This window comes from Haliaeetus albicilla, chromosome 6 (assembly GCF_947461875.1).
Source record: "Haliaeetus albicilla chromosome 6, bHalAlb1.1, whole genome shotgun sequence".
Classification (NCBI taxonomy): Eukaryota; Metazoa; Chordata; class Aves; order Accipitriformes; family Accipitridae; genus Haliaeetus; species Haliaeetus albicilla.
This window is the reverse complement of record NC_091488.1, coordinates 35,443,800-35,456,867: the sequence shown is the minus strand read 5'-3', so window position 1 is coordinate 35,456,867 and position 13,068 is coordinate 35,443,800. Positions and strand designations below refer to the sequence as shown.

At 40.7% G+C, this 13,068-nt stretch overlaps 1 protein-coding gene across 4 annotated transcripts in view; it reads left to right on the top strand.

Moving 5' to 3' along the window:
• The window catches only part of PHLDB2 (pleckstrin homology like domain family B member 2), a 114,720-nt gene that overhangs the window by 74,529 nt on the left and 27,123 nt on the right, over positions 1–13,068 (top strand). For 3 of the 4 annotated variants that reach the window (XM_069785535.1, XM_069785534.1, XM_069785537.1), the window contains 3 exons: positions 7,247–7,375; positions 11,726–11,881; positions 12,642–12,752. In XM_069785535.1, coding sequence (XP_069641636.1) covers positions 7,247–7,375; positions 11,726–11,881; positions 12,642–12,752 — 396 coding nt within the window. The remainder of the gene's footprint in view (positions 1–7,246; positions 7,376–11,725; positions 11,882–12,641; positions 12,753–13,068) is intronic. The other variant, XM_069785536.1, reaches the window with a different exon arrangement.

Genomic DNA, 13,068 nt, shown 5'->3' with positions numbered 1-13,068 from the left:
GGGTTTGTACATTATATGGTAGGCTGCATTCTGATCTCGTTCGAGTCCTGTGCTCAGCCCTACCTGAACACGTGTCAGGCAGGACTAATGGTGAGGAAGAACGAGTGAATCGGTGGGGAAGATAACGTAGCGCACACCCTGTGGTGAGTTCGAAGTGCTTCCCTTGCTTTTGTGAGTATGCCAGCACACACATTGTAAGGAACGAAGCAATTAGTGTTCATTTACTTAAGTTTTGGAAATAAGAGCTACGAGCGGTTGCCGTTTTGAAAAGGAGATGACAGAGCCTTTCAGTGTCGTTGCAGGACTCGGCACAGTTCTGGCTGTGGGGCATCTCTGCCAGGTACAAGTGCTGACAGGACTCAGTTGTCCTGGCTGGGGTAGCTACTTCCAGAGCTGTTTGGCATGGCCTGTGCTTTCAGCTATGCTGGAAATCGTGCTAGTGTATGGAGGAAGGTCCGGCTTTGCCTCCATGACCATGCTTCTTGAGCACAGCCTACAACTGTCTCATTCTTTCTTTCTTTTGTTTTTTAACTACCATGTGCTACATATTTGGTTTTATCCACAGAAAAAGATGACCAACTGCATATTTGAATAGCAGCATTTAAGCTATTAATTGCAAGTTCCAGTTATGCAGGGACAGCCCTGATAAGTTGCTAGTAACACAATTTGACAGATGTAGCTTGAAGCTTTCCAGGAAAGAGCTTTGCTGCAGGTATCGACAAAATTACTTTGAGTACAGCCTGCTCTGGAGAGAGCTGCGCTGGGCAGTGCCCAGACACAAGCAAGCAGGTGAGCCAGTCTCCCTTTTCCCTGACACCCAGGCCCGGCTCCCTGTAATTACTGCAGCACTTATTCGTGTTACTGTACTGTAGGTGTACAATAATGATGCTATTGTTTCAAGTGGAATAGCACCTCAGGTCCCTGGTGCTATTTACAATTATGACTTCCTCCCGATGACCCTTTGCTCACGAGACTTAGTTCAGGATTGACGCATGTCTACAAGGAAGCTGGAGAAAATTGTATTTGCCCAATTGGATGCAATCCAGATTTGCAATGTACTTTCTTTTCATACAGTGCTTCCTTAGTCTGTGTAGTTTTAAAACATGCAGTCCAGCATATGTGGAGAAAGATGCTTAATAATTAGCCATGCCTGATGTCTCCAAGTTAAAGCATGAGTTGAAAGTAACAACATAGCTGGGGAGAGAAAAAATGGATCAGCAAGCATGAATAAACAGGAATAACTGAAAATGAGTAATGAATTCAGCAGAAGTGCTGTAGGAGGTAATCATAGCTAAATGGGAGTTTTGGCAGAGAGTTTCAAAACAATTATTTATGCAAAAGTTTAGACTGCGTTTTAAGAGAGGGAGGTTATTCATTTTCTTCTGGAGGGCCTTTGCCTTATGCATGGTAGAAATACGTACTCTGGGACTCTTTTTATCAGACTGGGTTTCCTGTCCCTTTTCGAGAGCAGAAATCAGGAGCAGCTGGTAGCAGATAACTCATCTTTTTTTGGAATACATTTAATTTTGTCCGCATGCTTTTGTGGAAATATTTTTCAGTCATTAACAGAATATCCCAGACATGCCAAAACGTTTGAAGCTCGGCCTCTTTGCTGAATTAGTACTGCAAAGACTTGCAAGAATTGAGCCAAGGAAAGAGCAGCTGCCTGATGAGCCATATGAAGGGGGACACCAGCAATCAAAGTTAAATATACTGGTGGTCTCTACTCAGTCCTTTCTCTTCTGGATTCAAAATTCCTGCTGTTGTTTTTCATCCTGATGAATCTGACAAATTTAAGCCTCACAGCGTAGCCTTTTAGATCTTTCCTGGTAAGATTCCAGTTCAGCAAGATGTAAGCAAGTGATTTAAATGGATGAGTTATCATGTCTATAACATTATTAACCTCTTTAAGATACACAAGATTAAGTATTCTGCAGAATACTTGCATCCACTAGATATATCCACATAAGGATATCCTGTAGAGAGAACGCTAGTGAAGAAAAAGATGATTATGAAGACTCAAGGAGAAAAATCTGTATTCACAAGCCTTCTTTTAGAACAGTCACAAGGGAAATAGCAGAATGGATTGTACCACTAAGGGAAATCCTCTTATCGTTGTCTAGATGTTGAAGACTATACAGAATTTTAATTTTCTCACTTTTTTCTTCTGCTTTGAATGATTACTTCTACATTCATGAAAGAGCAGTGCTCTAGAATCAGGGGTTTTCTTTTGCCTCCCCATCTGTTCACTAGAACAACAAATTGCAATGGTCGGAGAATGAGCTCAGAAATTCCAAAAATCTTGAGTTGTCTTAGGAGCAAGTTAATGTGTCCAACTATTGTGATTTTTTTTACTTACAGCAGAGGGATTGCTTACTCTGATTTAAAATGCTTTTTAACATTGGCTTGATACATGCATGTGAAACAAAACCATTGAGATCTCATACAGATGCCATCACTGTATAGTCTGTTATGATGCAAATAATAAATTATTTGCCACTCATACAGTAAAAAGAACTATTACGAAATACATTCTTCTGTCATATTATGCTCCTTTTCATATGCCTGGCATACTTTTTTTGTTTTCCTCTTAATGGCTTCTTTCATGAAACTCACAGGGATTTAGTGACAAATAACTAAATCATGATAAGTTTTATGCTTCTGTCCTGAAAGAGATCAAGGAATGCAGGAAAGAGTAGTCTGAAAAATATAGAAAAGGAGCATGTACAGTTTGTGCACAGGACTATCTGTTTCATTTCAACAGTATTTTTTTAATCAGAGTTGTATGCAGTCTGATTTGTATCAGCCATAGCATGGGAAATGCTTTCAATTTGCAAGAAATCTGGAAGAGCTGGTAGACCTCAGGTTTAATGCTTTCCCCAAATGTACCATTTGCCCCTTTCAGCAAGTAACCACTGAGGAGCAGCTAACATTTCCTAGCCTGCTTTCTGTTAGGGACTAGACTATTTTCTTACAAATTCATGGCAAGGGTTAGGCCAATTTCATCAGTGAGTTGTTAAAGTCAAATTTTTTTGCTCTTCCACTTATTCTCCAAATTGTTTTACTGAATGGACAAACTCTGTAGCATCACACCACTTCCAAGTGGAAAGGAATAATTTCTGTAGTCTGCTCTTTCTCCTCCACTTCTAGCTTTTGCAGTCCTTCTGTTTGCTGTAGATTATTTTGAAGAAGGGGAGGGATGTTCTTCTGGAGTGTAAAATAAAGTTTGGCTAGAGATGAAAGCATGAAGATGAGATGGATAAGCTTTTCAGAGCAAAGAACTGCATGTGCTTCTCCTTATTTTTCAGAAACCTGTGAGAGTTGTGAGACTAGCCGATTGCATACTGAGAGACAGGGCATGCATGTCTGAAGTTTGGTGTGGGTAATGAGAGGTTGCTACCTTAAAACAGGATGAGTTGCAGTGGGTTGGGCTGAGGGAGATCCTGGAGTACTTCAGACTTGAACATTTAAAGTATAAGAGCCTGTTGGATGGGAGGGCATTCAGTATTTTTTTTGCTTCGTTTATGGCTTGTAGGTTTCTTTGCAGTTTCTCTCTCTTTCTGAAAATAACACATAAGTTGGGTTTTTGTTGGGGGTTTTTTGGGGAATGGGGGTTGGAAAGTTGTAGAGTGAGCCCAATTCACCTAGCCATACAAGCCATTTCATAGTGACCTGGTAAAAATGATAGGTTTCTCACTTTGTTTTTTTTCCAATTTTTATCTGGATTTTTGAGAAGCTTTCTCTGTTTCATCCACATTTACTCTGACTCATTTCTGCAGAGTCTACCAGTTTAAGCAGGAAGGTTGATTCAGAAGGCACATACACATGCAGACACATGCCGCTCTACAGTTTTAGCCTGCCTGCCTACAGTGGCAGAATGTGATGAATGACAAATCAAAAAGTAGGATGACTTCTCTGCGGAAGGGGTGTGGGGACCTGCCGGGGATTTAAGTAGCAGTATTGATCAAGCACAGGGCATCCTTAACCACAGGAGACAGCACTGAGGCAATTGGTCTCTTTCTGTTTTTCCCGTTCTTCTAGGGGCTATGATTGTTTTTAATACTGTCCTTTTATCTCCTCTGTGTCCTCATAATCTGTGAGATGTGTTGGATATATATTCTTTTTTTCTTCTTTCTTTGCCCTAAAATCAATTCTACCAGATCTAAAGGTTGATTTCCCTTTGTGACCCATGTTGATCACTTCTGGTCTGTGTTCATACCATGGGTGCTCTGCTGACATCCTATGTCTGTGCTCTTGGGGGATGCTGTCACACATCAATTTTTTCTACTGCTATCCATCACAATATTCAGATATCTTCCAAAACTGATCCAAGCTGTGCCCCAGCATCATCAAAACCCAAGGCAGTCCTGCTCTGTATCTGGGCTGATCCCAAGTTCATTTAACATGTATCTAGAGGCAGACCATGGGGCAAGTTGGGCAGTAGGCTAAGACCAGATGTTATGCTTTACTGAGCTGTACTTCTTTTCTCTGGAAACAGGATGTTAAGAATTCAGCCAGCCTGCAATTAATGCGACTCCGGAGTCAACACCGGGGCTGGGAAGCAGTTGTCTGCAGAGAAATGTTTAACAAGTACAAGCTCATGCTGTTAAATGAGGATGAGCAGCTGGAGCCCATGGGTTCTGTTCGCAGCTCTGCTGCTGGCTGCTCTTGAGCAAACAGCTCACGGAGTCGGCCGCAGGCCTGCCTCGTCTGCATCTTGCACTTAGCTTGCAAAGTTATTAATCTTTTCCCTTCTAAAAGAACTTGCCTTGATCCATTTATAGAAGAGACTGTATGAAAAAATTCTGATGATTCATTTATTTATCAAATTCCTTTTTGTGACTTCAATGAACTTTACCAATGCACAGCCAGAGATGTCAGTGAACTTAACTACACAGCTGCAAAACATATAATGCCTCTCATTGCTGAAAGTGGTATTTCCTGTTAAGACTGCACATTTTGCAGGAGCCGGTTTGGTGGGATGTTAGCACTTCCTAGGCTATAAATAGACCAGATGAGTATCGCTTTCAATCTCAAAGGAATACATTTCTAATTTCTTGAGGGAAGTAACAGTATCTCTGGCAGGATTCTCAGGGAGTTTTATACTTGCTGATGATGTCTCCTCACACTTGAGAATGGACTTGCTCGTTGATGAATGAGTGTGCTTGTGGCAGCGCATAGACTTTTAGAGAGCTATGAATAGCTTCAGAGGCATGATGCTGCAGCTAAGGTCAGAGAAGTCCTTGCTGCTTTAGATTGCAGGGCAGGCAGAAAAGGGAAGCGAGAAACAACGTGGCAGACCGTAGGCTGAATGTTAAACGGACAGCAAGGTTTGCGAGGAGGGGAACTACCAGTTTATTCATAGATTTCTTTCTGTGTTGAAAGTAAGGATGATTCAGCAAATGGGGTTCCTTGGGGACAGAGGTCTAGAGGTGACCTCTCAAGAGCTGCATGCTTCTCCCTCATTGTGCAGCTCGCACGTGCTACATCCTCCGTATTTCTGAGCTCTTCTGCTGTTGTTATAAGACAGAAGCTGATGTAGGAAGTCCAGGTAATTGAGTATGGTGGCAGTTGTTGACTTTTACAAGCGTAGGAAAAAAACATAAGCTTTTGTGTTCAGCATTTTGTTTGGCTGGTGGTTTGAGCCGTGAAGCTGCACGTGTAAATGAAAATAACAGAGCTGGGAATTTGGTTGACATTGAGCTTGAATGAGAATGCTTCCTGTTGTTTTTAAATACTGGGAAAATGAAATCCCAGCCCCTGATCCCACTTAGATTTAGAGATAAAACCATAAAGAAAGCAGGCAGCTAATACATGTTCGTTTTTGTGCCTCCACCATGTGTGAGGATTTGAGAACCTTGTCAGGAACAACAAAGAGAAAGTTTTGGGGAAAGACCATCCCACAGTTTGAAATGGCAAGTGCTGTATACTAAAAGAAGTTCCTTCTCTATGGCCTGTGCCGTAACGGTGCTGCAGAGTGTGTGATCATACAACACCTGCTGAGCCATGGATTTTATTAAATAACAGTTGGGACTGGAAAGAGGACAAATGAGTGGATGCTGTGTCAGAATTCAACTGTTCTTGGAACATCCAAAAGAAGAAGCTGAAATTTTGGGGCAGATACTGTTAATTTTTGAGTATTAAGGAGAGTTAGAGGCCATATGACAGGACATGCATAACTACAGAACAAGAAGTAGGAAAAGGCAACTATGCCAGTGTGACTCTAGAAGGTAGCAGAGAGCTGGGCTTCAGGGACTTACTTGATTATTTCTGCCTGGTATATCAGGCATATTGGTTTTTCCAGTTATTAGTTGCTCAGCTGAAGAAAATGCATCTTCTACGTTGGCCAGTGCAGATGCAAGTAAAAGGCATTGAAAAAATTGTCTGCAGTCTGATTTATTGGTTCCCAAACTTTGGTCCATAGATAAATAATAGTCTACAAGGTCGCTTTAAGTGATCTGCAGCCAGTCTTTGGACCAGTGCCGCACAGTAAATCATGTAGTATTTTATTACAAAGATTTAAAGGTTAAAGGCTTTTGAGGGTGAGAAGCAGTGTGCCGAGTACTGCTACTCGAGTGGAACAAGAGGAAAACTGAACTAGTTGGAGGAGACCAGGGAGGTTGAGCACTCTGTCCCCTTCGATCCCTGAGAACAGGTTACAGTTCCTGTATACTGAAGCAAATTTGCTAAATCACTTGGTGTTTCTGCTGCAACAGGATTTCCTGGCCCAGAGTTATTTCTTTATAAAGCTCTGTCTCATTCCATTTTTTCACTGCTTGCTAAATGTACTTATCTGTAGAGGCACATAGGCATGTAATTCATTCTCCTGGGAAGATCCATTTTCCCCTCACTGCCAGACTACAGTCATTTTCCATCCATTTTGCTTTCTAAAAGCTACTCTCTTCTCTCTCCTTCATCAGTTACCTCACTAACATGGCTACTATTTCTCCTTTTTTTTAATTTTTATTAGGTGAGACAAGTGTTTGGGCAGTGGGCTTTAACGGCATCATCCAGGCATGGGTACAAAACACAGTGACGAGGGAGAGAATTAATCACCGCGCTAAAATGATTAATGTTTTGTGTTGATCATTTTGCACCCCACCATTGCATTTCAACTAACAAGAGATTTCTGTCTTTGACCTACGTGCTTCAACTGTTTGTTAAGGTTTTGCCACACACTGTCATAATCACTAACAACTGCTTGGGTTTGAAGGTAATTGTGTTTATTTTCTGGTTCATGCTTCAGGAAAAATTAAAACTTGATGCTGAGAGGGAAAAACTAGAGAGGCTTCAGGAGCTTTACTCCGAGCAGAAGACGCAGCTTGATAATTGCCCTGAGTCCATGAGGGAACAATTACAGCAGCAGCTGAAGAGGGTCAGTAGCAAGTTTCAAGATTGCACTAACTTTTTTTTTCTGTTGATTTTTTTTTTTTTGCGTTAAGTGTAACATATTCTGTTTCAAGTATCCAGTGTCTGAACATATTTGCAACTTATAATTGGTAATAGTCACGAGGGTTATGGTTTTTTGTGGAATGCTTGTAACAGATAATGTGTATGATGGCAAATGAGTAGAGTGTGAATGGGCAGATTAGAAATCATTTTGTGTTGAATGTTTTTAAAGCTTTGGGCTACTTGCCTGTAACCAGCACCTTAGGCCTGCTGGGTGGAGTGGAATCTGTTAGATGGATGGTGGAGCATCACTCTTTACCAGTGTGAGCAAAGACAGAAATTGAACTTTGGTCAGTTCTATCAGCCATTTTAGCAGCAGTTTGCTGCTGCAATTGTTTGATCCTGTTGTGTACTCCTCCTTTGCAAAGCTGTAAATGGCTGTCTCAGTGAAGCCATGGATAACTTCTTTTTTTCAGTATATAACTTAGCTGTTAGTCTGAACTGTGCTTTGAAAAATTCATTCTGAAGATTATACTACTTATTGTAATAGCTTTATTTTTTCCTAGACTTTCAACAGTTGCACATTGGTATAATAACCTTTGCGTAAAGTCTAATTGCAAACTGATTTTGTTTTGTATTATTTGTAACCAAAAAAGCTACAATATTGTCTGTGAAGGTACAGTTATTTTCTGTGGAAAGATTTTAGTATTCATTAATGTTAAGTGGGTTCTACAGCACATATAGTTAGCTTTAGTGGGGTGGGGGAATAATTTTCAAAGCATCAATACAGCAAGCTCAAGAGGCCATCTGAAAGTCAAACTCGATTTTTTTAATTTTTTTTTTTTTTCTGGCTTGAGTGTTTATATCAGAAATAAGGGCTGTAATAGCAGTGACCAAAAAAGGGCTTTTCTGCTTTGTAGGAAATATTCTTTAGATTTTGGTTTATTTGCAGAATTCTTTTTTTTTTTTTTTTCCTTTTATTCAAAGAGCGAAAAGTAAAAAATTCCACCTTTGGAAAAAACAATGTTAAATTCTTCTGTAGTAACTGAGAAGTTTGCTGGTTTTGAGACAGTTAAGGATTTTTGTAAGTTACCTTCAAAAAAAAAAAAAAGCAGAATTATGTAGTATCTCATATATATTAAAAGGAAAGGAAGCTTTTCCTGTGCAGTCACATACTTGAAGGTATGTGAACATGAGAAGTTGCAGTATTGTTGCTGTGGGATGGTAGTAAATCCTTTTTCACTATTGACGACCAAGAAGCTTCTAGAAATCTGTTTAGTTAAATTCTTTTAATTTTTTTGTTCCTTCCAAGTTGGCTTAATAATGATTTTGGATTTGAAAGTGGGACAAAACTTGAAATGTGCAGGTGTAGTTAAATGTCCAGTTAATTCTATTGCATATTATTCCCAGCCAACTGTAGCAAAAGTTAACTGTGGCTGCTGTGGTGGAAGCAGTAGATTTTATCACTGAATTAGTGTACCGTAGCTCTCAAATGGATATCAAGTGTGACAGCAGTTATGAAATTACTGTAAGTATCTTACCCAAAATAGAGAAAATATCTTTTCCCCCCCCAAATAAGCCCAGTACAGGATTAAATACCTGAGTCTGCAGCAGGTTACGTTGTGCAACTTTACTACCAACACCAAAGGTGTGCAGGTGATGAATTCCCTTCTTGCTTCACCTCTGGGACTTCAGTAACTTCGTAATTTGTGCCCTGGGGAGCAGGCAGCCAATTTCCCTGCAGCAGCTGGCTGCGGGGGGGGTCTGGATTTCAGGCTGGGGTTGGCAGCGGGTGGCTGGCAACGCTCTGTGTGCTACCCGGTGGTGTCCGTCCTGAATATACGCGCTCCCTCTCGGGCATCAGAGACTGGGGAAAGACACTGAGGAAGGGCTTGTGGAAGGCACTGAGGGAAAACGTTGATCTTCCTGATGGCTTATTTAAAGTTAGTTAGCAGGATTCGTCCTTCCCTGTTAGTATGAAAGCATCAAAGCTTGTTTGTTCTCGTGTGCCTGGGTTCACAGAGGTACGCATAAATGGAGAACAAGAATAGACGCCAGGATTCCTGCAGAGACCTGAAAAGGCGCTGTCCATTGCTAGGAAATACCTTACTCTTCAGATAAAATTCTCCTAATTTTTACAGATGATGTCAGCCCGTGGAGCTCCCGCCGCATCCTGAAGTAAGGGCCAGGTTCTCTCCCATTGAGATTTCTCCAGTGCCATTAGTGAAGTAATAAAGATGCAGGAGAAATTTATGGTTTGGAAATCCAATATGGAAACACTGTGTCTGTTGTTTGTTAATAGATTATAAATTACAATATGTGGATATCAACGGTTTTACTAAAAAGGAGGGAGTACTACTTGGTTCAGGAAGCCATTGCCTACAGCAAGAAGGCAGTCCTCCTACAAATCCTATGCTGCCGAGTAGGATCCTTGTGGCAAGGACTCTGTGGGCACGTCTCAGAGCCAGATCTCGTGCCCCTGCCACTGTGCCCTGCTCCCGCAGGCTGCCCGGGGTCTCGGTCCCCGTGGGTCTGCCTGGCTGGTGATCTGGCTGCAATGTGCCTGCAACCACTGGTAGAGCTACGCTACTGCCATTTACCCTTTGGAGGGGTTTTAATTTGAAAATGGACTTGGTTTTGAATTAGGTATGTTTGTTTTTCCCCAGTGGGCACAGTGGTACAGAATGTGGTGAAGGTCTTTTTCCATAGCACATCCCACAAAGAATATAGCGTTTTGTGGGCTCAGCTGGCTACCAGTTGCCTTTCTGGGTATCAGTTGCCTTCTCTGAAGTCTGTTGTTCTACCTCAGTCGCAATTAATGTGGTATGAAATAGGCTGAATTTGTTGACTTTCATGGCCTGGGCAAAGTCCTTCTGTTTGTTTTGAATACTGAAGATGGCTGACTGGTTTGAATGAAGCATTTCTGTATAGTAGGTAACTGCTTTCTTGTAATTTTTAGCCCACACCTTTGCTTTTGATCTCTTCCCTATCTTGTACAAGTGAAAGGCACATCTGGAGAATAATGGGAAGATATTGGTATTTCATATAGTAGCCTGGATTCTTCAGTTTCTGCATCCCGTGTCTTTCCCTGGTACATCGGAAGCTGCTTTTGAGTGCCTTTATAGAGACCTGTCTGCTTATCTCAGTCACTAACCTTTGCCCTAGGTCAAAATAAGAAAAGGAGTAAGTTTGCATTTCTCTAAAATAAAAAATTGCTTACAGGATGTAGGTTTTCTTGCGTAACAAGTTACATACAATGAACCTATTTTAGAGAGCCTTAGCGTTTAATAATACTGTGATTATTAAAAGCACCCTTTTCTTCAGAACTCTGGCACTTGCAAGTAGGAATTCATGTTATGAATACAGAGATGTTGCAGGAGAAAGATTAGCACTCAGTTCTTGTGCTGAAAAGCACCATAAGTTTTATCTCATCATCCCTAAGCGGAAGGCAGGTGTGTTCTTATTTCTTGGGTCTTTTCTGCAGCATTCAACCTCTTTTTCCTGACAAAACCTGGCATTGGTCCAGGGGAATGCATAAAAGCGGGCTGGTATCTTTTCTGAAGTAATACATCTACTGGCTAGGGTGGATGACTAGAGTCCTTAATTACGTGTTTGCACAGGGAGCAATTGTCAGCACCAATTCGGTGGTCCACGATCAGCCTCTGGCTGAGCAACTTGCACGGTTGGACATCACTGCTGAGGTGATGGCAGTGTGCTGATGGCACACAGCTCCACATATCTTTTGTCTTATCTGACCGTATGTCTGTTAATAAAAACAGTGCTGGTACTTGGGCTGGACCTGAAGAAATTCTAACTGCAGTTCAGAGTCCTTCGTTTGAGTGTGTATTCCCATAATTAGTTAATTCGGTGTGCAGTTCTCCGGTGTTACTGGGATGATATTTGCTGTCCTTTTTGGTTGGTAAGCAGATGCTCTCCCAGTTTGGCATGTGACAACCTCACCAGATGGGTTCAGGCTTTGGCGGTGTCACAGCTGGGCTACAGCAGAGTGATCTGCCCAGCCAGGGTACTCTCGGTGCTTAGGATGCTCCAGCTTGCTCTGAACACTGCAAAACAGCTCCCTCAATGTACAGGTGCTTCATCTTTCTCAGCTGGGGGAGACAGACAGTAGGAGTGATGCAGAACGCAACATCAGGATAATGATTAGCCCTATTTGCTCTCTTATTATGACAGTAGGTCATTAAAAGCATTGAGGTCCTGTTTGAACATGTTGTAGGAGATACATAAATACTGTTTTATACTGATTTTTGTGTTTGTTTGTTTGTAAGTATCTCTACTCTGGTGTCTGCATGATTTTTTTTTTTTTTTTTTGCTTAAGGATGCTGATCTTTTGGACATAGAAAGCAAACACTTTGAAGATTTGGAATTTCAGCAACTTGAACATGAAAGCAGGTTAGATGAAGAGAAAGAAAATCTGACACAACAGCTCCTGCGTGAAGTAGCTGAATATCAGCGCAGCATTGTCAGTAGAAAGGTAAAAGCACTAACACTCGCTTCATTTGTTCTTTGTTGTTGAGCATAAAGAAGATGAAATGGAGCTACAATCTGCCCATCTGTAACAAATAATGCAAAACTTTTCTCTTTGAAAAAAGCTTCTGAAGCAGAGTGAAGATGATAGCCCAGTAACATCCCACACAGATCAAATTACGCACTTCTCCAAAAGGAAATAAATAAATAAAATTCCATGCCCTGTTTGTATATTTGCATATGCAAATTAAACCCTTTAATTTGCTACAAAAAGTACCAAGGCATTGTTTTTTCTTCTTTAAGAGAGGAGATTTGTACACTCTGGACAAAACTACAGTTGTTTTATGATCATGATTGATGTTGATGTTAGATGGTTTTGTTAAAATAATAATAGAACATCAAATTAAAGAAGTGCCTTAATTTTTAAGATCAGTTTTAAAGGTGCTATCTCAACCAATTAAATACCAGTTTTGCAGAGATCAGGAGTTGAATCTCTACACCAGTTCTGTTCAGTATATAGATGCTAGTCACCATATTTTCAAAGAATATGTGCAATTATTCTTTTGTCTCTTGAATAAATTCTCTTTGCTGTCTAAATCTTGTTTAATTATCTCCTTCAGAGCAGTGAGCTGTCTTGTAAAAACTTCTTTTCCTACTGCTTCACTCATATGAATGAGTGAACTCTTATGAATAGGATCCTTGCTGCAGGTTGTCTTGTGCTTTGAAAATAAAACATGTAAATTGTGATTATTTTCTTTTTATATTAGGAAAAGATTTCTGCTCTCAAAAAACAAGCCAATCATATTGTCCAACAAGCACAAAGAGAACAAGATCATTTTGTAAAAGAGAAAAACAACTTAATAATGATGCTGCAAAGGGTAAGTATTTATTGTCTTTCAGATATTTTTAGCGTGTAACAAAAGAGCATTTCATAGAATAAAAGAACATAGAGCACAAGAAAAGCATCAGTTGTGTAGAAGCTAGCAAGTATGTAATAATGTGATAGACACTGTTTGTCTCCATTAACCTTTAAAAAAAAAATCTTTTGTAATTAATCAGCAGATTTCCTAAGAGAAAATGCCAGTGGCATTTGATAATCAAGAGGGTTTTAGAGGTGCCCCCCTTCCAGAGGACTCAACCAGAGGCACCCACCTGGGTGCTGAAGCTAGGAGCCTGTGTTCCCTGTGTGGCTGC